This window comes from Neomonachus schauinslandi, chromosome 12, assembly GCF_002201575.2.
Source record: "Neomonachus schauinslandi chromosome 12, ASM220157v2, whole genome shotgun sequence".
Taxonomy (NCBI): domain Eukaryota; kingdom Metazoa; phylum Chordata; class Mammalia; order Carnivora; family Phocidae; genus Neomonachus; species Neomonachus schauinslandi.
The window spans coordinates 2,500,840-2,527,832 of record NC_058414.1 but is presented as its reverse complement, the minus strand read 5'-3'; the positions used below and the strand labels follow the sequence as shown (position 1 = coordinate 2,527,832).

Genomic DNA, 26,993 nt, shown 5'->3' with positions numbered 1-26,993 from the left:
GGATAAAAGGATGGATGGATCAATGGATGGGTGGATGGATGGATGGACAGATAAATGGATGAATCAATGGATGTGGGAGGGAGGGATGGACAGATGGATGGATGGATGAATGGGGATGGATGGATAGAAGTGGATGATGGATAGAAGGATGGATGGAAGGCTAGATAGATGGATCAGTGGATGGGTGGAGGAATGGATGGATGATTGGATGATTAGATTTGATGAGCACATAAAAAATCCTCAAGAGGAAGAATGAAGGGGGCGGAAATCGGAGGGGGAGATGAACCATGAGAGACTATGGACTATGAGAAACAAACTGAGGGTTCTGGGAGGGGGATGGGTTAGCCTGGTGATGGGTATTAAAGAGGGCACGTTCTGCATGGAGCACTGGGTGTTATACGCAAACAATGAATCATGGAACACTACATCAAAAACTAATGATGTAATGTATGGTGATTAACATAACAATAAATAAATAAATAAATAAATAAATAAATAAAAACATGTATCAGGGGCACCTGGGTGGCTCAGTCAGTTAAGCATCTGCCTTCAGCTCAGGTCATGATCCTGGAGTCCCGGGATCGAGTCCCGCATCGGGCTCCCTGCTCAGCAGGGAGTCTGCTTCTCCCTCTGACACTCCCCACTCTCATGCTCTTTCTCTCTATCTCATTCTCCCTCTCAAATAAATAAATAAATAAATAAATAAATAAATAAATAAAACTAATGATGTAATGTATGATGATTAACATAACGTAATAAAAAAAATCCTCAAGAAACCCAAATGCAAGAAAAAAAGAAAAAATGAGAATTAGAGAAGTAGACAATAAAAATTATCAAATATTAGTAACATTAACATGTTTTTTTTTTAAAGATTTATTTATTTATTTGAGAGAGCGAGAATGAGAGAGAGAGAGAGAGTACATGAGAGGGGGGAGGGTCAGAGGGAGAAGTAGGCTCCTCGCTGAGCAGGGAGCCCGATGCGGGACTCGATCCCGGGACTCCGGGATCATGACCTGAGCCGAAGGCAGTCGCTTAACCAACTGAGCCACCGAGGCGCCCCACATTAACATGTTTTTATACTGCCAAATTATGTTATGCTTGGCAGCTGTCCGAATTACCCATTAGCTGATGAGCACACCGACACACTGTCTCTGGCCGGGAGGTCTTTGCAAACCGCCACTTTCCTCCTCTTCCCCAGTCCCACCAACACTCTGTCCATCCCGGGCATGCCATATGTAAACACAGATTTAAATATTTATTTTTTATATTAAATAAATTTTTAAATATATAATACATAATTTATAACTGATAATATATATTTCATATGTATACTTGGGGGGCAGGTGGTAGGCAGAATCCTAACACGGCCCCTGGACGAACTTCAAACCTTGACTTGCAGACAGAACCCGTGACTATGACAGACGCCGTGCCCCTGGGTAGCTTACACAGTCTCGGTGAAGGAATTCTGAAGATGTAAATGAGGTCCCCAATCAGCTGAGTTGATGAATTCATCAAAAAGAAGATTAGCCTGGCTGAGCAAACAGGTAAACCTTTTAAAAAGACTGGAAGCCTCAGAGTCAGACGCCCCTGAAGCCCGGTCCGTTTGGGACCCCTCGCTGACCTGTACTGGTGAGGGGTCCGGGCACAGAGACCAGCACCACCATGTTGGCCCCTGCAGACCAGCTATGTCCTACAACAAGAAGAAATGTATGTGGCCTCCTCCAAATCTGCCTTCTATGAAGCTCAGTGGCAAAGGACCATGGATTGATAAGAGACTTCCTGGCCCCACTTTAGATGGACCCGTTCTAATTAGAAAGGCAGGTAAGGGTTTAGGGTTTGATCAGTTCAGCGTCCCCCAACCCCCAAACCAGTTATGCCTCTTTGGCCACATGATTTCATCTCTGATCACAGTGGTCTCATCCGTGACACGGAAAGAATACTGGTATCACTTCCCCAGCAATGCAGAGAGAGGATGAGCCCATGCCCACGGGCGCCAGGGGCTTCCAAAGCCACCTGCCATGGCAGTGTCTGGCAGCCTTAGTGAAAGCGAGGGGTAAAGCTAAAAAGCCCGAGACAATTCTCTGCTGGTGTGCGCCCACCTTCACACAGAATATTCCATACAGAGCAGGGCTAATGGCTGAGACGCAAACCAATCTCAACGAACGCTAATTACTGTCATCTTACTTGAATCTTCAGGAATGTTGAATTTTTCTTTGTCCCCTCCCAGGAGCTCGTTAACTCTGGGCAAGCTAATGAATGAGTTAGAGCCGCTGAAGAATGACGCTTGCTCCTTGCAAACCTTCTTCATCATGAACTGGAAAGAACCAAATGCTGAACTTCTGGCCTCCCCATGTTGTGGAGCCTGAGAACATGAGGAAAACAAGCAGCATTTCAACCAGTGACGGAGACTCCTGAAAGGAAGCCCATTCTCCAACTCAACGTACAAGATGTTCAACAAGTCCAAGCACGCGATCTCTGCTTGGGACATCTCTGACCTCGAAACACTCTGCAGATCATGCGGTGGTTTTCCCTGGCCTATAAACCCATCATGGAGACAAATGTCGTATGCACACATGCACGCATGCACACCAGCAAATCCTCGTCCGTCCAGTGGTAAGTGATCAATCCATAAAATATCACTCACTCCGACTAACTAATGGTCTTCATGTGCGTTTCTACTGCCAAGTTACCCAGATACTTGACAGGTGTCTGCATCATGCATCAGCTCATGAGCAGAGTGCTGTCCTGCCCGAGGCCGCTGAGCACCTCGCCGTCCACCCCCCAACCCTGCACCTCGGCCTCTGCGTGTCCCCCGCCCATCTGCTCTCCCCACGCAGCCCCTCCTGGCAGACGGCATCCAAGCAAAAGGTAGCATCACGCTGCATTCAAGTTTGTGTTTCTATGTGCAGCAAATAATCTGTAATTTGTAAGCCAATTATTTATATGTAAATAAACGTTTGAAGGTTTTTGAAAGCAATTTACTCTCAGAATTAAGTTAAACAGGCCCGTGGAATCTCATTTGTGCTAATATTCAGTTTAGTGATTTCTGACTTCACAGACGATCCGTGAGCTATCCCCAACCACCATGTGGGTGCATGTGGCTCAAAGAAGTCCCCATCCCCTGGTTCTTATGTCTCCAGAGCCATAGAAGGTACTCCTGTTCCTATATTTTGTTCCCACACGTAGAATTTAGATGTTGGAAGAAAGAGATACACAAGCAAAAGCTGCAAATACAAAGACAGCAAATCTGAATTTTTCCCCGGGGGCCAAGAGCAAACACATACCTGTTGGAAGTCGGGCATGTCTAGCAAGGCAGTGATCTTATACGCCTGAAGAAATTTGGGGAGGTATTCCAGAATGTGGCCAGCTTTGGCAAGCAGGTGGCTGAGTCTGGAGACCACATCCAACAAGGAGCCAAGTGCACTGTGGGCTTCCAAAGGCATCAGAATCTCGAAGGAAAAAAACACAACACGAGAAATAACCAACGTCGGACTTTGACTCTCATGAGGATTGCTTGAGCAGTGAAAACCTGGTTATTTGACTTTCTTCTTTCTTGAACTAGGGAGACGACTTCACTGTGCCATATAAAAGTCCTCTTTATTAGCGCACGCCTCGCTCAGCGTTTTGGCACACAATTGCACCCACACTGTTCAAACGTAAACCAGGGATGGATACAATCTATTGTTAAAATTCAAATCATTTTCACAATTTCTCTTTATGTTGGAGGTGCCTAAAATGGGCATTTAAGAGGTCAAAATAGAACAACTCTTACCTGGGAAACAATTTCCACTTAACAGCTGTGAACCATTTCTATTTACCCTCCTCATCCCTCTGGGCTGTGCTAATGCTCATTTTGTGGACAAGGGGACAGGGGCTCGGAGATCCAAGGACGTCCAGGAGTCTCAGAGTTAGAAGGACAGGGCCGGGCATTTAACCCGGGACTTTAGAAACTATCAGTGCCCTTTGAAACCTGTGTGTGCTATTACCCTGACCCGCTAAGTATTTTTACTTATCATTTTCGTCTTCTCTGTTCCGGGATGTACATTCCACATGGGTGGGGATGTGTGCCTGTCCCATCACTTACGTAGTTACAGGGAGCAGGACAGCGTGGGTCGTATTACGGCTCAGAGTTTGCTGGATAAACGGATAAATGAGCAGACGCTGCCTCTTTCCACAAGAAGGGAGGAATCACGGCGAGCCTCCCCCTTCTGCGTTCATTTGCGCACTGAATTTTCAGGCTGAGGCCCTGACTGTCACAACTTCTTATTCTTGTTCATTAGCATTCTGCACCTGCCCCTTAGCTGCTGGTTCTGCAGCTGACCTGCAGGCCCGAGATCACAGCTCTCTCTTTTCCGGCCGGGCTCTGCTAATAATGATGTCCTCCTGGGGTCAGTGGCCCAACACTTGGGCACCAGACATGGGTGCGGGCTCCGTCGCTTTCTCTGCCCGCCTTTCTCATCAAGCCTGCGCCCCAGAAGGGGCGCCCAGCACAGCCCCACACGTGGTGGGGATGACTGGGATGGGACCACAGTGCTGACAGACAGAGGAACCCACAGATCCAAACGGCAAGCGTGTTCTGCAAGAGGCTTCACGGACTCGCCGTCAGGGCAACGGAAAGTGGGCAGAATTGGGAGCGAGCCAGGTGCGCCGGGACCTTGGTGTTGATGCTGCTCGGCCTGCAGGTTTGGGGCTGCTCCACCATCTCCAGGAGGATGGTGTCCATCAGCTTCCCTATAGCCACGCACCTAGAAGCCTCCTGACGCATCGGAGCGGGTGTGATCAGAGGCGCTGTCATTCTCCTTCCATCCCGGAGACCGACTCCAGCCCACACCTCATCCTCATGCCCTTCCGCAGGGGACTTACTTGGAAGCACTAATTTCACATGGGGCTTCTGTGTGCGTAACAGAACAGCACTAAAACCCTGGCTCGCCATTGGGCTGCATCTGTGTCCCAGGGGGCACACAGTGAATTTGGAGGGCGTACTTGATCTGAAAGTTAGTACTTGTCCTCAGAATGTGTGTGCGTGTGTGTAACCCAATACTTACCCACTGGAGGGAGACCACAAAGGAAAGAGGGTTGGGATGGCAAACCTCCCCTTTTCCTGACCCCAAAGCTCTTCTCCCAGGTTGGAAGCGCCCAAAGCGCCCTTGCTGGATTAACAACACCTGTGGCATCTCTGAATAGCCCAGATGTTGGCAAATCCATCCCTGGGGAGAAACGGGGAACAAGACCGGTCCCTAAGGGTAGGGCTAAGTTTCTGGAAGCATAAGTAAGACTCGAACAGTGGAGGACAGAAGACAACGAACTTCTAGAAGAGGTAGAGCCCAGAGGGCAGTCAGTGGAGGGGTAATCACGGGTGTCCCCGGGTCAGCCGTGCCCACCGTCCACTGTCAACTCTCTCCCACACACGTTGTCATCTTTGGGTTTCTCAGATCCTCCTCATCCTCACCCCACTATGTGCAAGAGTGTGTGGGGCAGGTTATGAGCTGGTTCCCAAGGTGACCAGGGCCCGCCCTGTGTTCCCTCCCGTCAGCAGACCTTCTCCTGTCCAGGCTCTGGCAGAGGCAGGCACATAACCTTCACAGGATAGAGGCTGTGGGTCTCAGGACATGATGGGACAGAGAAGGCCAGGACCAAGGAGGGGTGGGAGCAGCTCCCGACTCAGAGCGGGGCGCGGGCCTGGCCCGAGGAACCCAGCTTCCCCAGATGTACCCCAGGAAGGGTCCTTAAGGAGGAGGGGAACCTGGCACTGAGGTTAGGAGGGCTTTTCCTAGTGGGTCCTCCTGTGCTGACCACACTGATGGTCGCCAACGCTGTGCCAAGTGTCCCCACAGGCCTGACCCCAGGGACCCCCTGGAAGGTCTCCTGAGCAACCCCTGATTCCGAGCCCCACCCCAGAGTCAGCACACACGAGACACGGAGATTGGCCGAGGCCGCCAGGGTCTGCACCTGCGGGCCCCCCCTTGCCGCCCCTCTGCGGACGTCACGAGGCCCGAGTCAGGCCACCCCCCACGGTCACCCCCTTACTTTGTAAATGACATTGCGTAGATTCAGGTTCTCAGTCATGGACACGATCAGAGAATACACGTGGGGCCCGGGCAGGCTGCACAGTTCCTTGGCTGCAAACCAAGACTTCCGGTCCTCAGGAAGAGCCACCAGCAGGCGGAGAACGTCTGCATCACACCTTCCAGACCCGGCCACCAGGAGGGTACTCAAGAGCACCTGCGTCGGAGCGGGAGGGTCAGAGGTGAGTCCAGCTGGCACTGGCAGCCCCCAACACAGCCCTTCCTCAGCGAGAACCCCCCCCGAAAGCCCATTTTCCCAAAGGGCTGAGGATTTACCCATACAAATACACGGAATCCAAACCTCTGTGCGGTTCCAAACATTCTGAGTGGAAACGTCTCTAAAATGTGCACATAATTCTCCAATTTTGAAGCGATCTGCCCTTTCTGATGATGCGGGAGCAGGACCACAGGACCCTCCACCCTCGTCAACCCCGCGGGACCCCCACAGCCTTTGACTCTTCCCCCGACACAAGGTGTCAACCTTCGCTTTTCAGCTGTCGGTGTGAAACTATTCTCTTCCTCTTCCATTTCCAAAATGAAAACCAGCTCTCCAAAAACGGTTTTTGAAAAGAAAAAGCATATCCACTCAGAGGAGGGATGAGGACATCTGGTGCTACCGCGTGCGGAGCGCGTCTCTGTTTGCGTATGGCTTTCAGCTAATGACCTTCACGATAGGACAAGGCATAAAGCAAAATTTCAAAAATGGGCTTCCCATTTCTATGTATACTGTGATGCGTATGATTAGTGTGAACCAATTCAGACCAAGCAAGACCCTTTGTGAACCGAAGCTACTGTTCATTTATTAGGAGCCTCACGAGCAGGCAGAACTCATCAGATGCCTTCCTATAATACCAGAAAGAGCCCAGGAAAATCATTAAGAAATAGAAGATGGCATCAATTGTGTTTATCAGTCAGAGCCCATAAGATGCGTGTTTATGTGTTCATGGATATTTTACGTTCGGAACTGGCTCGAGTGATTGTGGAGGTGCGAGTCCAAAATCCACAGGGTGGGCCAAGAAGCTGGAGACCCAGGGAAGAGTTGCAGTTGGAGTCTGGAGGCAGAATTCCCTCCTCCCCTGGGGACCTAAAGTCTTTTCGATCACAGCCTTCAACTGATTGGATGAGGCCCACCCACATCATGGTCTTTACTCAACCGTCTACTGATGTGAATGTTAATCTCATCTAAAAAATACCTTCACGGCAACAGTGAGACTGGTGTTTGACCAAATACCTGGGTGCCATGGCCTAACCAACTTGACATATAAAACTAACCATCACAAATGGCTAGGATGCTCTCTTACGCTGATGTACATTTTGAATCTTTGAGAGAGATACATTAAGTGTTTTCACACCTGATTAACCAAAGAGTCCTTTTCCATATGGGATGTGCACGGTGCAGACACAACTTGAGAAAGATTTCCTCAATGCCACTGTTTTCAAATGTGCTCTCCTGGGGGTGAAGGGTAGTTGCCTTGGGGGTGGAGTAGGGTACATGCGGAGGGGGGCGTGATGAGTGGAGTATGGACATCCAACATTTGCTTTGATTGGGGCAGCCTGTCTTTGATCAGCTCCATAACGTGGGCTTCTGTATGAAATTTTCCTTGAAGATGGGATCCATCCAAGCCCACAACCCCAGAGACTTCCCCCGGCCTTCGAGTGAGCATCAACCAGAAACAGCCAGTGACAGCCCATCCGTGTTTGCCCTGGAGCCTGGCCTTAACTACCATCTAGAGCATCACCAGTGGCCCCCAGGGAGGGTCACAGTCCATACAACTCCTAGAATTTGTCCCAGAACAAAAATATGTCTTGGGCGCCTGGGTGGCTCAGTTGGTTAAGCGACTGCCTTCGGCTCAGGTCATGATCCTGGAGTCCCGGGATCGAGTCCCGCATCGGGCTCCCTGCTCGGCAGGGAGTCTGCCTCTCTCTCTGACCCTCCCCCCTCTCATGTGCTCTCTCTCTCTCATTCTCTCTGTCTCAAATAAATAAATAAAAATATTTAAAAAAATATGTCTTAAAAACTTGTGAACGCCTATTTAAACCAAATGCGGGGGTCCCGTGCCCATCATCCAGAAACTCCGGCCACGCTGCAGTGAGCAACGCCCTGAGCATATCTGCATCCACTCCTGTCTCCTAAACCTTACTCTTTATCTTCCTAAATCTCACTATGTCCCTTTTTCCTACATGGAAGGCACCTGAAGCAGGAGTAAAGAAAGAGAAATAACACTCCGTTTTGTTGGGTTGGAGGGGCCACGTATGAGTCCTCATCAAAGTGAACCATGGCTCTGCTTAGGCTGATACGGCCACTTATCAGAAACAGGGAGGCCAAGGTGTTGCTGCTTTTCCGACACATCTGTGTTTGGGATCTGGGACGGGCAGCTCCCCGCACTGGGAGCCCGGCGCGCCTCGGGGACGGCCTCGGCTCTGCCCAGCTGACAGTTTCGACGAGGGGGTGCAGGGAAGCATGGAAAGGGACGGCCGCTCTCCGCTTGATTACGGCCAGGCAGGAAACACCACCGGTGAGGCAGACGGACTGGGAACGGGGAAAGCGAGTCGGCCATGTCACAGTGGTGCCAGCAAATCAGTGAGAGGAGCAGAGGGGAAACACTCCATCCTCCATGAACAGAGAGGGGCGGCGGGGCTCTCCGTCCCCAGTGTCCGGCTGGGCGCAGATCTGCTCACAAGACGATGAGCTACGAGCAAGGATAAGCGCCGGCATCGAGGGCAGGAGCAAGCTATGATGACCTGTCAGGAGGGACGGCGGACCAGACAGAAGGGCTCCAGAGGGAGGCTGAGGGCGGCTGGGTCCTGACCCCGGCTCTCCCTGTGTCTGAGGTCCAAGAGCCACCCTCTGCCCGGCACCGAGCTGCAGGCTGGCCCCTGGGGCAGAGGTCACGGCCCCCCTCACCCACTGAGGCAGACCCCGGCTTCGCTGCAGTTCTGGGGGGAGAACACAGTTCCCACCTGGCTCTCTGTCTCCACTTCCAGAACATTTTCCCCTCTCCAGGCTCCAGACAGGATATTGGGGCTACTATCTACAGTTTTTAGGAAGTCATGGAGAAAATGAAATCAACCTTAATTTCTTTTTCTTCTTTTATTTTTTAGAGAGAGAGAGTGGAGGGATGGGGGGCAGAAGAGGAGGGAATCTTAAGCAGGCTTCATACCCAGCACAGAGCCTGACGCGGGGCTCGAACTCACGACCCTGAGACCATGACCTGAGCCAAAATCAAGAGTCGGATGCTTAACCGACTGAGCCACCCAGGCACCCCAACCTTAGCTTTATTTCTTAAAGCGGACCCCAGGAATTGGCAGCACACAACAGAGTCAGTGCCTGGATGAATCCTGACCGTGGGTCATCCAGGAGCTCTTGGAGAAAGCGGCAATTGCCACAAAGCACATTGGGAGAGCCACCATCAATACAGAATTATCCTCTTTGGACGGCACAGTTATTAGGCTAGGACATTGCCAGGCCCCCAGGTTACGTGCGGCGGCTGATTTAAGAGACAAACTGCTAAACAGGTGTGGTTGCCCCTGCCGGGGCCACGGCTAACCCTCTGCACTCATGACTTAAATGAACACACACTCGGTATGCTCCTCTCCTTTGGGACGAGCAAGGCTGAGAGAGACGAATGACTCTTTGCAAAGTAGAGCCAGGATTAAAGATTCGCGGAAGTTCAGAATAATTGACTGCAACTAGCAGGAGGTACTTTGGCAGAGATCAGTGCAAATCCTATAAAACAGTTTCAATACCATTTACATCAGTGCAAGCAGGGAGAGATGCACCCCGTCGGGAGCAGCGAGGGACGTGTCTGCGCTTAGAGGTGGCGGAGAGGCCGAGGTGCCTGGATTTAAAGGACCAGAAATCCAGCCCGAAGCAGCAGAGATGGGGTCCCTTGTGGGAAATGGGGGAAACCCAGGCTCCAGGATAAGATGCCCCCCCACACACAGATGGCTGTGTCTTCCAGGGGACGCCTGGCCAGAATCCTCCTCGTGGGCCACAGACCCTCAACTCCACTCACACATTATTGTTTTCTCTCTGTGGGGGGAGGGGAGGGCGGCGTGGGGGGCGGCGGTTGCAAGAACAAGCAGATTTTGACCAGTGTCTACTCCGGAGTGAGCTCCACCAAGAACTACATGTTGCAGCTTTTCAGCAGACAAACTCCATGTGTTGCAACAAATGGGATGTGAGGGGTTGCGTAAAACCCCATCGCGCATCTCTCTGCTCCCAAACCGCACCGGTCAGCTGCTCGTGATGCCCACAGAACAAGCCTCAAGCAAGAGGTGCAAGCATCTCTGCCCAAGCGAAGTAAGAAAAAGTCTCAGAATATCTTCCCTCCTAGGAGCCACCCCGAAGAGATGAGAGCTCTCTTGGGGCCCCATCCCCACCTTCCTCCACAAGAACCCCCCAGGAGGAACAAACCCACTGAGGACCACGGATGGTGTCCGAATTCCCAGACTGTCCTAATGTGCTCAGTTGTTTGGAGAAGAAAATAAAGGGTTAGGAGACAGACTCCCAGTCTATCTGGGTCCTGACTCTGACCTCGTTGCTAATTTTAAAGAATCAAAACGTGGCCGAATACAAAGAAGGAAGTGACAGCTGAACTGAAGCCAACAACAGGGCATCGCACCATAAAATACCTGCGTTCCTCACAGGGCAGGTTGGGGGAGACTGAAGCCCAGGACTCAGGCAGGTGAGGCGGACCCCAGGGTCCCACGCACCCACGTCTGTGATTTCAGTTTAATCGGAGTTGCTGGTGGTAAAGAACACAGCACCGCAGAGGAGGGGAACTTCCCGTGGGCACCTGCAGCAGGCTCTCCAGAGCCAGAACCGAGGCCCGGGATCAGCCGCTGTGCCTCCTCTCCGGCCTCCCGGCCTCCCTGCCTCTGACCCTGTGCCCCGAGTCTCCAAGCCTGAGCCTCTCCCACGTGGCTCTTCACAGCCCGGGGGTGCTCAACATTGCCACCTGAGCCCCAGTGTGACTACCTGTCCCCACCGCTGTCCCCACCGCTGATGTGTCCCTGCACATGTGATCTTCCCTGCACAGCACGTGTTTATTTATTTGTGTGCCACTGCCTAGAAGGTTCTGGAACGTTCGCTCCCTTAGCACTTGAGGAAGGACATCTAGTGGAAAGGGAGGTTTTCGGTGAATGAATGCATGCATGCACGCGTGCGGGTTCTTGCAGTCTGTCCAGGGCTCTAGGGTCACTGCATATTCCCTGTGGGCCACCTAAGAATGTCATGTGACAAATTCGCAAACTGACTGAAAGTAGGATAGACAAGCCCAGGGAGGAAGACATCGAGGTTACCACCAAAAACACAGCGCTGCTGTCAGCCTGGCGGTCCAGAAAAAAAAACAGACCCCACAGTGCGGTCCCCTCCCCGGACGCGAATTCCTTCCCTAAGATCTGTGGACACGGGTGGGTCCGTGGATACGCTTAGCAAGCAAAGCAAATAGCTTCATTATCTAGTTGAAGAGCAGAAATGCAAGCTTGCAATACACCTCCCCATTACCTACCGGTCCAGCTATTTAGGCGACCACAGTGGCTTACATCGTCAATGAGGGAGCAAGACACGGGAATGCAAAGAAGCCCGGGGCCAGGTGCTTGGCGGTCGCAGCCCTCCCTGGATAGAGCACCAGTGACACCTACTGACCGCTGGCTGCCTCGGGCGGCCGCCATCACAAAAGCGGACGATCAAGTCCATTTCTCTCTCTTTTGTGGCCTACTCTTGTTTGTTCCTCTGCCAAAAGGGAGGTGGGTAGAGAGATGGGCGAAATGTAACTTCCAGTTACAAGAAAAATAACTCAGGGGAATGAAAAGTACCGCATAGGAACACAATCAATAATACTGTGATACACTTGTCGTGGGGAGTGTCTCATAATACATATAATTGGTGAATTGCTGTATTGTACATCTAGAACTAATTTAATATTATATGTCAGCTACACTTCAATTACAACAAATTTAATTGTTGAGCCTAAACCCAAGTATTATAAAACTTTGCAAGGGACTCCCCGCCCCCCATTGCAAGTTCCAGGAACTGAGGATTTCAAACCGAATCTAATCACTGCTTATATACAGGGCAGCATGGGAGGTGTTCTCTGCACCCCACCTTCATGCCCGACACCCCCATGCGTGTCCACCTCTGGGATTTTTCCTTGAAGACAGATACCGTGGGACTCGCCATAAATAACTTGGTGGTACTATAATTTGAATTCTGGGTTCCTGGCTTCTAACCGATGTCTCTCTCAACGCAGATGAATTCTGAATGATATGCGCACCTCCGGGATCCTGTGGTTTGATCCCAGACTGCTACAATACAGCGAGTGTCGCAATAATGGAAGTCAAATGAATTCTTTGGTTTCCCAGTGCACGTACGACTCATATTTGCTCTGTACTGTAGTCTATTAAGAGTGCAAGTACATTTCTGGACTAAAAAATACTTTATTGCTCAAAACCACTAATCACCATCTAAGCTTTCAGCGAGTCCTAACCTCGGCTCAGAGGTCTTCATAACAAATACAATAATAATGAAAAAGTTTGAAACATCGCAAGAACCACCAAAATGCGACAGAGACACGACGTGAGCAGATGCTGCTGAAAATCTGGCACGGATAGACTCGCTCGATGCAGGGTACCACAAACCTAAAATCTGTAAGTCTGTCTGCCACGCACAATAAAATGAGGTGTGCCCGTAACTGATCTACCTGTCAGAGCTTGGATGGGGCCCCAGCTAACCAAAATCAGCATGAAATTAAATGTCTATTGGGGCCCCGCTGATTGTCAATGAAAAAAAGTCCCCTAGAGCGCGATCTTCACAGCTACCGCTTCCGGAATGTTCTCAGTACAGGAAGTAAAACGATAGCTGGACATGCGTGAAAGGCTATCTCACCATGAGCTAAGGACCCAGTGATACCAGCTGTGGGAGGCATGGCTTCACCATCCCCGCCTCTGTGCACAAACCACACCCAGCACCAGCCAGCACACGCACCTCTCCCCTCCCTCCTCTCGGTGGGCGCTGACCCTGTGCCCTGGCCGCCAAGGAGGGGACACAGCTCACTGCCCGACAACTTGCGCAATAAGCCAGCCCCTCTGCACATGATATCAGTCAGCACACGGGTATCCTCGACTTAAAGGCAAGCACAGCTGACGTTTAGAGCTTTCTATGTGTTTGAGTTTTTGCATATTTTTGAGAATTCTGCAACCTCTACCTAATGAAGCTGGGGCCTCTGGGGGGTGTCGTGCATCAAGGCTGGGAATAACTGTAATAAATATCATTGCCAATTTTATCCTTTCTAACCCCAACAAGACAATGTTAGGAAAGTAAAGATCCCAAGGTTCTGGCTCCTGGCTTGCCCTCCCATTTCCTTCCTGCCCGTGGCTAGCCCCTCAGCACAGGACGGGAGGGGCAGAGGACAGGGGACCACAGCTCCAGGCTAGCCCGGGCCAGTTGGGGGGGCTGGGGGGGTAGAGATGCCGAGGCTCCGCACCTGTGAACGGGAGATGTTGGCTTCTAGAATACTGTGGATAGTCTCGTCTGAGATGTGGATGGAAGAGCGAAGCTCGTGGGTTAGCTTGGAGATGTTCTGCATCAAATCTTTGACTTTTACATCTGAAAAACCATCAAAAGGAAGGAAATCTTGTAATAAGAAACGTCCGGGCTATTATTGACTGTGAAAACATGAATCCATACTAGACCCTGGCAAGGATCGTGCAGCCGGTAATAAACACTGGATGAAGCCACGTCCTCCCCTCTGGAGGAGCCGAGATCAGTCATACCGAAATAAAACAGACCTAGGGTGTGTGGTCTTTCCTGCTCACTTGACCACTCTCTCTGAGACTCGTGTATTTTAGGATTTACTCTAGAAAGATGTTCTTCTTAGAGAAGTGATCAGCTCCTACAGAACTCATTCTTTCCACGTATTTCCTTATCCCGCTTTATCTTAACCAAGAGGAGGGTCACGTAAGGAGTTTCCAGAACTCTCCACACATGGCCTGTTGGTGCTATGAACTGTACAGACAGAGCGGACGGAAAGCAGAGACTTACAGACACCGCATGGCTTGTCTGGGGAGGCAGGGCCAGGACGACACAAAAGTTTCTCTTCCTCCCCACTCCTGGTTTTGGCCCGCAGGATTCCAGAACTTTCCTTCTTAACCCCAAATACATCAGAACAGCCAAGTTCTGAATAGTCACGGCCAGCACAATTTTCCCTGTGTACGTTCTAGTTTACTAACGTGTTTGTGTGAGAAAGCACACTTCATTCGTAATTGAGCAAAGCTGGAGGAAGCACATCTTACCCCCCGTCACTGTGAGATTGCTAAGAAAGGTCAGCACGGGATTCCCAGACAACCAGGTCTTCTCGAGGCTCTGGGCCAACCTAAAATGGCAGAAAATTAAAGCGAATTTAGGCAAGATAAAACACCAGAAACAAGGTTGGAGTGAATAATCCTGCCTCCGTTCCCAGGAGATGAGCTGGATGACATCACATTTCCAGAAAGTTCCTCATATAATCAGACACACCACGTCTCCTGACGCCCTCCAAGCATGAATGCCCACGCCTGTCACGACTCCGGCACTGTTTCCTTGGAGCCCCTGCCAGGCAAGATGAGTCAGGGGGATGAGGATGCATGATAAGTAGGTCCTCATAAGTGTGGAAAGAACGGATAGACCAGATCATGGAGTGCGTGAGAAATTGGGATATCAAGGAGTCGATGACCCTTCTTTCTGCGCATAAGTCATTTGCAGAATACAAAGTGTGTGACCTCCCCTTCCGCTGGTTTGCACGTGGAGGACACAGAACAAAATTAATCCAATAAGAAGGCAGTTTGAAGACTCTTTGCCTGCTCTTACAAAACATATTGAACACCGTATTACAATCTCGGATCTTTGATCTCACGTCTTGATCATCCATAAAGCCAGCCTGCGTGCGAATGCCGCTCGTATATTTCACCACTGAAAAACTTACAGTCATGGAAAACTTTGCTATTGCTATATGGTCCGAGATTCACAAACTGAGATTTAGAAACTCAAGACATCTTCTTTATGAAGGAGAACACGGGGGCGAGCAGGGGGCCCAAGAGCGTACGTACGTGCGCACATGCTGCCGAGCCAAGTCCAACAGCGGCGGGCATTCACAGTCCCGGTCGGTGGCGTGTTCCAGGCTGCTCTTGAAGCTTTCCAAGGAGCTAGAAAGATTCCTGCTGAGACCTTCACAATTCAGCGGAAGGGGTGAGGACCACATCTTTTGTATGTCCTAGAAAACAGCAGAGATCCAGTTAGAAGCACACACACTTGTTCGTCGGAGCTCATGCCTGGCTTCCAGATAAACGCTTGCCCCTCCCTACGGCAAGGACTCCGTGCAATGCAAGCGTTCTGCTCACCTCCTCCCCCTGGGCAAACACAGTGCTGGAGACTGAGGAACATACGACAGGTCTGATTGCACCTGCCCCTTGCAGAGTAGCGGAAGGAGCCCTTGGCTGGGTGCCTCGGGATCCCGCCTCTTAGCCCTGGCTCTGCCACAGACCGTCCAGGAGGGGTGGCGTGCTCTCCAAGGTCTGCCAGAGAATGAGCACCATCCAGCTGGCGACCGGGAGTTCATTCATTCCTGGTTTGAAAACTGAGCCTTTGAAGAATTCCCAGCCACAGAACCCACCCCTGAGAAGAAATCGTATGTGGCTGTCCATACATAAAGTGGGTAAAAGCTGGGTCTTCCCTGCCCTGAAGGTCCCTGTCTCCCCCTTGGCGAGGGGCACAGTGAAATCCCCGGTCTAGGCCAGATTCTAAGAGTCCTTGCCTATCTTAACATCCTCTCTCTCTTTTTTTTTTAAAGATTTTACTTATTTAGTTGAGAGAGCATGAGCGGGGGAAGGGGCAGAGGGAGAGGGAGAAGCAGACTCCCCGCCGAGCAGGGAGCCCGATGTGGGACTCGATCCCAGGACCCTGAGATCATGACGTGAGCCGAAGACAGACGTTTAACCGACTGAGCCACCCAGGCATCCCTGTCTTAGCATCTTCTTTCGAGCATTAACCAGCCTCATGAAAGACCAATCATCTCACAAAAAAATTTTTAGAATAATACCTATATAAAATACCTGTAAAAATGCAAAACATTTATTGTACCCAAAATTAAATGACGCACACACGTAATGTAAAATTTAAAAGAACTGGAAAAGCAGCACACGTAGGCACGTTTACAGATACACGTGCCAATCCGTACCTCCCCTGGACACAGAAATCCTGCCACACAGAACTGAGCCACGTCACCAGAATTTTATCTATGTCATCATATTTTATTTACATCCCCTGACTCTACCTGATGTTGGAGTCGTGGCCCCAGCTTCTGCCAGTGAAGGGAAGAAAGGATCAAATGTAAGTCGACACTTTCGTAGTATTTCTGCTCAACACAACACGGAAATATCTCCCCCCAAACCACCGTTAGTTTCTCTTGCAAAGGAAAACCGTGTTATCATCCTGCTGACCAGAGAGAGCTAAGAGTTATATTTCCCAAGGAAAGTTAACCGTGGAAGAATACTGAAATGTACCCAAGCCCTGGAGTCGTCTGACACAGCCGAGCAGGATCTGCCTGGGGGCCCGGAGTTGCCAGGGTAACCGGGGAGCACTCACGGGGAGCACTCACACGGGACCAGGGCACCCGGACTCACGCCACCACCAGCACCTTGGAACCACATCACGGGGGAGCCCAACCAGCCAGCAGACCACCACATACCTGGCACCCACTCACTAACTCGCCCAGGATTATGGGTCCCTTTCCAAGTTCATGTTTCCCAATCAATACGGGGGTGAACAGAAATCCTACAGAGCTGTTCGTTCATTCATTCATTCATTCATTCATTCATTGATCCCCTCGCCCCCTACAGGCTTGCATGCCAGGGAGGATGTCAGGTGACCGCCATTGGACAAGGTGGGTGGGCGTCCGGGGCCTATCTCAACAGCCTCCCTCCTCCGCGGAGGCCCCTCCTCCCAGCCCACAGGTGCACGGATGCATCTGGGTCAGAACTAGGGGTACAACTCACTTCTGAGAACATGGGTTGACTAAAACCCACCGCCCTGGGGCTCTGCCCCTGTAGAAAAGAACCTTTCATTCAGAATTCAGTAATTATATGCTAATTTAATGTAATTCTACTCATTTATAATATTCCTGCTATGGATTTTATTCTTAAATTTAGCGACAGAGTAATTTTGAAACATATGCGGTAGTAGAGAAGGACAGTGCATGTCCCTCCCCAGCAGCAGGGACACTGGAAGGAAAGGTCTGGCTTCCTTCATCACAGACACACTGCACTCCGTGCGAGATGTGTCGGGTGCAGAGGCCGAGGCTGTACTTTGGGGACGGGGTCAGGCCACCAAGCGCACGCGTCCGGGTCTGGCTACAAGAGGTCTGTAATCACGTAGGAACCGATCAGGGACGTGTACTCAGCATGCTTTGCAGAGGCAATGCTGTCCACAGGTGGGTCCAAAGGGCTGTATGTGGGGAGAGGGTCCGAAGCCCCCAGTCCAACTTGGGTTCCAGCCACATTCTCCACGTCTGGACTCACTGGGCACTTGCATCATAATTTAATGCATTTTTATTTTCTGATCTCCGTTTAGCTCCTTACTGCTGTTTTCCACCATTGAGGGTACCGAGCAGACTCAGCCGGGGTGCTCCCTTGCGGTGGGACTCCTCACTGGCACTGAGGCAACCCTCTGTCAGAATGTTTTGTCAGATTCCGGAAAACTAAAAATAGCACGGTGCCTTTGGCTCGCCTCTGAGGGGCACCGGGCACTTCACACCCCGGAGCCTGAGAACACTGATATTTCTAAAAGCCTTGCACTCTTGCAAACCTTGACCCGTCCTGGAGGCTTTGCATCCTGAGATAAGCCAACTCCTATTTTTGTCATCAAAGACCGGAACGCCTGCTCTCTATCCAAACAGATCCAGCTGTTGGCAGCCCGAGCTGTTAGTCACATAGAAATTGGAACCATAAAGGCAGTCTTCGAGGCAGCTTTGAAAGCTGGGGGTGCTTGCCTTGCTTTATGATTGCAAACCTCACTCGGTACTCAAAAGGCGTCTGTCGGGGGTTTTTTATGGACCCACATTTAATACGGGACAGAGATCTGCACAACCTGGAAATAAGATTGGGATGGTCTCCATAAATCAGTGTCGGTATGAAAGTGAGCTGGGTCCACATGGTGTCATCCCTGTAGGGACCCCCCAACCCTGCTTCCCAAGCGCATCACCAGTCCTCCCGAGCCTGATGCAGGCCGCCCCCGGCTCTCACCCCACACCGTATTGGGGGACTTGGCCTAGCACCTCCAGCCTCCCTCCGCGGCACCCTTCTCTCTGCTTGCTGTGATAATCCAACCTGCCCCAGACATGTGTGAAGGTGGCACTGTGGAGACGACATCCAGACGGGCGCTTGTAGAAAGGAAGGCATTCGGTCCATTGCTGGACTCACGTCGCTGTCATCCACGCCTCCCCAGCAGGTCAGGCCTGCCGGTGGGCCCCGTGGCCTTGGCTCGCAAGGGAAGGGAGCCGCCCAAGGGCGAAAGGCACAACCTCGGGCCCAGCTCCAGCTCGAGGCCCCGCATGGCTGTTCCCTGGGCTTGCGTCCAAGTTCATAAAAGGAAGCCACGAGGCTGGTCCCCTTACAGCTATTGGCTCTCGATGCCCACCACGTGGGCCGTTAGTCAAAACCCATGGTGGGCTGGTGAATGTTTAATAACTGGCTCTCTGGGAAAGAAGATGTTATTTGTAGAATTCGCCAATTTCCATGGTATAAACGGTGTCACCGTGGCCTCACCCAAGCCACCACCACGACGTCCCTGAACACAGAATCGGTTAGAGATGCACAGCGGTGCACTCCCGTAAGGTACTCCCGCCATATAGGAGCAGGAGATGTGAGCCTTCTCAAGAGCACAGACAATAGTAAAACACACACGGGGTGCCCGGAGGGCTCAAGCAGTTAAGTGTCTGCCTTCAACTCCGGTCATGGTCCCAGGGCCCTCGGATGGAGCCCCGCATCAGGCTCCCTGCTCAGCGGGGAGTCTGCTTCTTCCTCTCCCTCCTCCTGCTTGTGCTCTCTCGCCCTGTCTCTGTCTCTCTCTCAAATAAATAAATAAAATCTTAAAAAAAAAAAAAAAGAACTGAGTCTTCTTGGGGTGCCTGGCTGACTCAGTAAAGCATTCAATGCTTGATCTCAGGGTCATGAGTTCAAACCCCACGTTGGGCATAGAGATGACTTAATTAAAAAAAGAAAAAAAGGCAGGCACCTGGGTGGCTCAGTTGGTTAAGCATCTGCCTTCGGCTCAGGTCATGATCCCGGGGTCCTGGGATCGAGTCCCACATTGGGCTCCCTTCTCGGCAGGAAGCCTGCTTCTCCCTCTCCCTCTGCTGCTCCCCCCTGCTTGCGCTCTCCCTCTCTTTCTCTTTCTCAAATAAATAAATAATTAAAAAAAAAAAACACCAAAATAATTAGGAATTGATGAACATTTGTTTTTCACCTAACTTATTGTCACATATGTTCATATCATTTGCTTATCGATGATGTCGAGGTTTAAGAACCAACTTGCGGGGTTCCCAAGAATGGCACATTCGTTCTCACGAGGCAGAGGGGAGGAGGGCCGTGGGCAAGCCTCTGACATGGCTGAGCGTGGCTGTAGGAACAGAGCCAGCACACCCAGCATGAGCAGACTACCTCGTGTGGCCAGTGGGGATGAAGGTGAAATTCAGGGACATGAGGCGGAAGACAAACCTGGTAGTGGTCGTGCACCACGGCGGCCCCCTGGAGAGCAGGTAAGATCAGACTCCGCGTCCCACCTTGTTTGCAGCTCAGAACAGCACACAGCATGTCCTTGGTCAAGGAAGGGTTTTCTGCAGGAGTAAACACATGGACACGTCATCAGCAAACGATCCTCTCCCCGGTGAGCCGCTCTCCCCAAGTCATTTCTGAAAGACCCAAAAGGATGACAAATTCATAAACATTTCTTAAATCATCAAAATGCATATTCAGAATATGAAGGGGAAGCTGTTGGGTTGCAGACGTCGGGTTTTTTCTGGATGTAACTGAATGTACAGAAATTAACGCTCCTCCCCCTCCCCACACTGGCTCGTCTTTCCATAGCCCTTTGGGCAGGGTCCCCATTCACTGGGTTTGCCCAGAACAGCCCTGGTTCCCCGACTGCCCCGGAGTAGCTGTGAACAGTGCACCCTTGGATTCCCCAAAGTGCCCCAGTTTGATGGGTGAGTTATTCACATGGTCAATTTGAGGCCCCCTCCCCCACTGTCCCCTACCTCACACCTCACAGCCCACCTCTCCACCTGCTCGTAAGGCCTCCAATGGCTCTTGATTCCCTGGCCCAGCCCCCAATTCATCTTCATCTCTGAGTCATGGGGCTCCTCCTAAAGGGACATTGTTATAGTGACTAAGGAAATTCTCAACTTTTCTCTTTGGTGAGCCCTGTTCCTAGGCTCCCAGGGAAGCTACACTTTAACCTTTACCAAGGTCAGAACGACTTCACCAAGGACTTCACCAAACTTCAAAGCGGAGGCTCTGTTTCTGCCCCTAGCACACAGTGTACACCTGCTTCCTTAGCAAATAACCAAAAAGAAACATTTCAAACTAAAGATATGAGTAAAAATCTCCCCAGGTATCCATATCTCCGAAGCCCACAACCTTGCACATACTAAAAGCTTAAGATCGAGTTTGTAATTTTCTGGACTATCCTTCCTCATGATGCTTTGAAACTCCTGATGTAACAAAAAACATACAACTGTGTTAGGAGTCAGTTGGACAGTTAGGTAATCAGGGCCAAGGTCCCCAACAAGAAAATAGGGAGTCAGGACAGCTAAGACAAAACTGCTCTAACATCCCATTTTGCAGCTTAGATAGGACCACACTGACATTCTGCTTTGCAACCTTTACAGAAATGACTTCTGCAAAACATCCTAAAATAAGACAATTAACCACAAAAGCATTTGTCAGTATCACGGGCAAGGGGCAGTTAAGACCTAAGCCCCCAGATATCGGCAAAAAAAGACCATCAGCACATGGACATGAACCTAACAGGTAGACAGATACGTGACCAAAGCCCTGATTGGCATGACTCAGCACATCCCAATTGCTTAAGGAAGTTCAGCAAAAGAGCTCATAAAAACCCCTAAACTTAGAAACTCCGGGGGCAACTCTCTCGGACCCCCCACCTCCCTCTCTGGGAGCTTTATACTCTTGCTCAATAAACTGTGCTTTGCTGTCCACCACACTTGGTCTGGTCTACCTCTTCCTTCTTCAAAGCAGCATGACCAAGAACCATAGGCACTAAGCGGATGCAAATCCTCTAACACCTACACCACATGTACCTTCTTGGGAGCCCTCTCTTCCTTAGGAAGACTGTGTATCCCGGGCAGCTGCCCTCACTTGGGCTCGAATAAAACTCTCTTCCTTTTTGCACAATTTCTAAAAGATTTGTTCATTTTGCGTTGATAATAGGAATCTGCCCAAAGGCTGGTGTGGCATCCACAGCCTTGTGCAGCCTCTGGCCGCCCCCATCCCTGCTCATTCCTGGGGCTCCTCCCCACTTCCCAAAGCCACCCGTACCTCCTGCCCTGCCCGGGGGCTCCTCTCCTGAGCCTGCCTTTCAGAGCTCTGCCTCAGGACACCTGCCTCCCACCAGCGCTAAGCCCACCCTGCTGCGCCCCTAGCGGGTAAGTGCACGCTACAGGCTCAGTCAGTGGATCTGGGACTCTTGATCTCAGGGTCCTGAGTTCAAGTCCCATGTTGGATGTAGAGATTACACAAATAAACTTTAAAAAGAATACAGCGTATAATACATATAACATACAAAACACGTGTTAATTGACTGTTTAAATTATGGGTAAGGCTTTCGGTCAACAGTAGGCTTTAGTTAAATTTTGGAGAGTCAGAAGTTATACGTGGATTTTCAACTGCACGAGGGGGTGGAGGCCCCAAAACCCGCATCGCTCAAGGGTCAACCATACACACAATGCAGACTGTGTAGAATATACCCAAAGTCATGCTTTTCAGAAGCAACCACCTGAAAGCTTCATTGGTTTAGTTTCTCATTAATATCGCGATTTCTCTGAGTTTGAAAACAGATCTCCTTATTGTAAAAAATGCAAAATATGTCTCTTAAGCAATCTGCTATGAAAATAGGACACAAAAGGGGTAAAGCACTATGAAATGCGCCCGCATCGTCTTTGGAGACAAAAGGAGCCTCTGCTTTGGAGAAGACATGACAATATGGTCAGGAGTTATGTTATCCAAACCTAATGGGGCATCAGATGCTCCAGGAAAGAACTCACTGACCGTGTGGATTTAGGCAAGGACTAGGTCCACCCTTCACTTTCCTGCTGTAAACTGAGAAAGCGGGAGAGGTGGGGACTCAGGCCTGACGTTTCTGGAAGGTCGGGTCAGGGAGGATGTGCTGGGCTGTCAGAACTGCCCCTGCGGGGCGCCTGGGTGGCTCAGTCGTTAAGCGTCTGCCTTCGGCTCAGGTCATGATCCCGGGGTCCTGGGATCGAGTCCCACATCGGGCTCCCTGCTCGGCAGGAAGCCTGCTTCTCCCTCTCCCACTCCCCCTGCTTGTGTTCCCTCTCTCGCTGTGTCTCTCTCTGTCAAATAAATAAATAAAATCTTAAAAAAAAAAAAAAAAGAACTGCCCCTGCATCTAGCACACCCTCCAAGGGACCACCTTCGAGGTCCCTTTCCGGACCCCTCCCCTCTACTCCACCCTCCCCCCCAGTCCCACAGGCTCCTCCACTGGACTCCCTGACATCTTCACTCCCAGGTCCCAGGCAACCCACTCCCATTCTCCAGGCCTCAGTGTGCCAACTGGGGACCCCAGAAGGTCAAAGAAGACAAGTCCCTCTGGTCCAATGAGCCCATCAGGCCACACCCCCTGTCCTCGTGCAGACATTTCTAACAGATTTCAAGTATTAGATCCAGAGGACAAAAAGGACAGCTCTCCTCGTGGTGATACCGAATTTCATTCTGTGACACGCAAATAACTACCATATTTTCAATAGTAACAGTCACTGATCTGAGCGCTATTCCTTTTGTGTGACGGAAGAGGAGTCACGCACCCCTTTTGGCCCACCCCACCCCCAAATCCTCACTGGCTGGTGCTTATACCCTTCCCCGGCCTGTCACGGCCCCCTCCTATTCCATAAATGCAGTGACGGTTTAATGAGGAAAGTGGATGACAGTCTGAATGTGACCCCGTCATGCCTGAGTTTTCTTGAAATGAAATAGACAAATTTAAAATTAATTCTGTTGCCAATGTAATGTTGAGTCTGCAACCTTCATTTAGTAGCTGCACTGCAGAATGGCAAAATAAATACAAATCCAGGTATTAACGAACGTTTAATTCATTTAAAAGTCATTACAGTAGACTTTAGCCATTACATTTTGACTGAGAAACGTCAGACTCCTTATGTGTCTGAAGGTGGCTGGGTTCAATGTCAGGTAAGCATTCGGGATACAGAAAAAAAATGCCATCTGCAATTGACTTGAGCATGCTTCCTGGGGCTGAAAACATGTGTGGCCTGTCCTAAGGTGTGCTTAGATATTCAATGCTTGATAGTCAAAAGAATTGCCAGTGTTCACATCTCGAATCGGAAGTAGAGATTTTCTTTTAAAAAAGGGGGGGAAAATCTACATGCCGACTGGGGTTTCACTTACATCGACGAATGTGTCCCTAACTCCACCACACACGCAGACACACACACATGCACATACACACACGCACGTGTGCATGCACACTCACACACAGAAGCACACACATGCACACGCGCATACACACACGCACGTGTGCATGCACACGCATACACGCAAGCATGCACACGTATGCACACGCACATACACATGTGTGCATGCACACGCACATGCACACATGCAAGCACACATGCACACGCACATGTGTGCACACATATACGCACATGCACGTGCACACACACACACATGCACCCGCAAACACGCATGCATACACATGCATGCATATTCCCTTTTCCTGTTTCTCAGCCTAAACAATTCCTGCTTTGGTCCCTAAATTACTGTTTCTCATCTTCAACTTGCACTGTGCTGGGCAGCCGAGCGCGGGCTGGCACCCACAACACATGAGGCCCAGAGAGGCGACCTGGGTCCCAATCTGGTTTTATTTACCTCCTCCTACCCGTGCTTTGAATCAGGCCTGGCTCCCACTCTGGAGGGCTCAGCTGGCAGCTGCCGGGCAGGACTGGGACTCAGCCCATTTGATCCCGAAGCCCCCGCCCCACTCAGCCTGATTCCCCTTCCTGTGGGCGTGGAGCTGGGTTTTGCCTCACCTGGGATGCCCTAGAGTGATTACTGAGGGCTGCCACCTAGGGGGCGGGGCGGAGGGCGGCGGGGAGGGCAGCCCTGCAGACAGGGAGGCTCAGATCCTCCACTCCTGTCCCTGCACCCACTGTCCCTGCACACTCAGGCCTAATAGCACCAACTCTAGGTCACATAGGCGGCCCACCTGCAAAAATGACGAACCCACGGAGAAACAGCACCGTCACTTTCTGCAGAGTCGTGATGGCTTCCGGGGGCTTCTGAAGCTGCTGGAACATCTGACACATTTCCACACTAAGGAATAAAACAGACAATGGCATGAAAGGGTGAAAATGGGCAAGCAGTGTGAGTCACTGCTGGTTGCAGTAAGTCATCAGAAGCCCTGTCCACGACGGACTCCAGACACACAGACGGCCGTCTAGACCTCTAGGAAATACTAGGCGTCCCGCTCTGGAAGCACCGACTCCGGGGCCAGGAAGCCGGACATCTGCCCTTTCCTTGCCTTCATCCGTTCTCAAATGCAAAGGTCAGTGATCAAAGGGTGGGAAAAAAAACAGGAGCGGAGAAAGTCAGTGGAAAGAAATCTTACGGTTTACTATTTATGTGCAGAGAATTCACTGCAACGGATGCATTTAGTATGTAAGATTCTTATCTTTCAGCAAAAGTTGGTGTAGCGTGCATGCGTGCGTGTGTGTGTGGGTGTGTGTGTTTGCACATGTGTTGGTCTTTATGGAGTCCACTGGTGGTGTTGGAATAACATCGTCCAGACCAATGTGGGGTTTTTTTGTTTTTTTGTTTGGGTTTTTTTTTTTTTTTTAGTTAAAAATTTTTTTTTTTTTTTTTTAGGAGAGGGGAAACGGAGAGACAGAGAGCACATGAGAGGGGGGAGGGTCAGAGGGAGAAGCAGACTCCCCGCTGAGCAGGGAGCCCGATGTGGGACTCGATCCCGGGACTCCAGGATCATGACCTGAGCTGAAGGCAGTCGCTTAACCAACTGAGCCACCCAGGTGCCCTTGTTTGGGTTTTTTTTAAAGATTTTATTTATTTATTTGACAGAGAGAGACATAGCGAGAGCAGGAACACAAGCAGGGGGAGCGGGAGAGGGAGAAGCAGGCTTCCCGCAGAGCAGGGAGCCCGATGCGGGGCTCGATCCCAGGACCCCGGGATCACGACCTGAGCCAAAGGCAGACGCTTAACGACTGAGCCACCCAGGCGCCCCAGACCAATGTTTTATTAAGCAGCTGTGCTGTAAGCCCTGAAGGCTGGTTTTTCCTTTTGTAATGCAAGTGCCCAGCTTAAACTTTAATTGCAAATGCTTGCATTTCAAAGATATCTCAAAACCACACATTATCAGCCACACCCCATGGAGGTATCTTTGTTTGAAAAATCTTGGTTGATTTTGATAACTGCCCATTCCAGCTGCTCACTTTTTCTCTTCCCGTGCTTTAAATGTCTTCTCTTGGGCTTTAAGTTCACTGATAGAGAGTGAGCCAATGAAACCCTAGGTTCCCACCTTCGGCCCCAAATAAGCAGAAGCCCCAGCCAGCACTCTTTCTATCTGTGACCTCACTTTGCGGCCCCAGGTATGGCATGTAGTTTCCAGAACTCGTCCATCATAAGCCGTTACTTTTGCAGAGGTCCCCGGTGGTGGCCGCTGAGGGCTGGTCCAGCCACAGCGGTGGTTATGGATGAGCTGGTACCACACAGAGCAGGGGCCCTTCCTCAGTTCTACCATCACGCTGACCGAAAGGGCTCAGGAATTCAGATTTACTTTTTTTTTTTTTTGAACCCCAAATGGCTTTTGTCTCCCTCTGAGATGAGCCAATACTGTTTCCAAAACTCAAAACCATCCTCAACCTCAGACACAACTGAGCATATAAGTAACAGGATCTGTGAAGCACCTGCCAAGGAATTTAACAAAGCGTGTGTGTCTATTCTTTTTGTTTTCTTTTCTTTTCTTTTTTTTTTTTTTTTTGACACTGTGGGTCACATCAACTGATGAAGGATACAACTGCCCAAGGAAATTCCCCGAAATTCCTTGAAAAGGAATATCCTTGATGAGGTTCTGAGTCAATGCCACACTCAGAATTCTCCAGAACACTGTGACAAACAGAGCAGGGTTTATTTGTTTGTTTGTTTAAATACAATCCGATGTTTTTACAGCATGCTGTTTTAAAATTTACTTTCCACAAAGAATGAAACTTTCTGGAAAAAATAAAAATAAAAAGTTTAAAATCCGTCCTGCTTTTTGGGGCTGACTCCGAACAGCCACAGAACCACCCTGCTTCAACACACCTAATGGGATGGGAACAGCCACCTGCCCTGGCAAACATGGATTTTCTCCAAATGGAGGATTGTTTTTCTGTCATTGAGAATCCAACCAGTCCTTAGAGAAGGCAGTTATCACATGTTAATACGGAAGGTTCAGTGTAGTGGTGCTGTGTATATTTATCAGGACAAGAGCGAGCTTACTGATTCAATGCACTTCTGCCTGGGGTGCGGGCCTCCTTCAGGTAATTAAAAACTGGGGTTTTGGGGTACCTGGGTGGCTCAGTCGGTTAAGTGTCCAACTCTTGGTTTCAGCTCAGGTCATGATCTCAGGGT

At 50.4% G+C, this 26,993-nt stretch overlaps 1 protein-coding gene across 1 annotated transcript in view; it reads right to left on the bottom strand.

Moving 5' to 3' along the window:
- Positions 1–26,993, bottom strand: part of ABCA13 (ATP binding cassette subfamily A member 13) — a 386,205-nt gene that overhangs the window by 274,640 nt on the left and 84,572 nt on the right. The window contains exons 19-26 of the mRNA XM_044920208.1: positions 24,577–24,683; positions 19,815–19,933; positions 15,153–15,316; positions 14,361–14,440; positions 13,553–13,674; positions 6,028–6,222; positions 3,285–3,449; positions 2,185–2,362 (exon numbers count right to left, since the gene is read on the bottom strand). Of these exons, the coding sequence (XP_044776143.1) occupies positions 2,185–2,362; positions 3,285–3,449; positions 6,028–6,222; positions 13,553–13,674; positions 14,361–14,440; positions 15,153–15,316; positions 19,815–19,933; positions 24,577–24,683 (1,130 nt within the window). The remainder of the gene's footprint in view (positions 1–2,184; positions 2,363–3,284; positions 3,450–6,027; positions 6,223–13,552; positions 13,675–14,360; positions 14,441–15,152; positions 15,317–19,814; positions 19,934–24,576; positions 24,684–26,993) is intronic.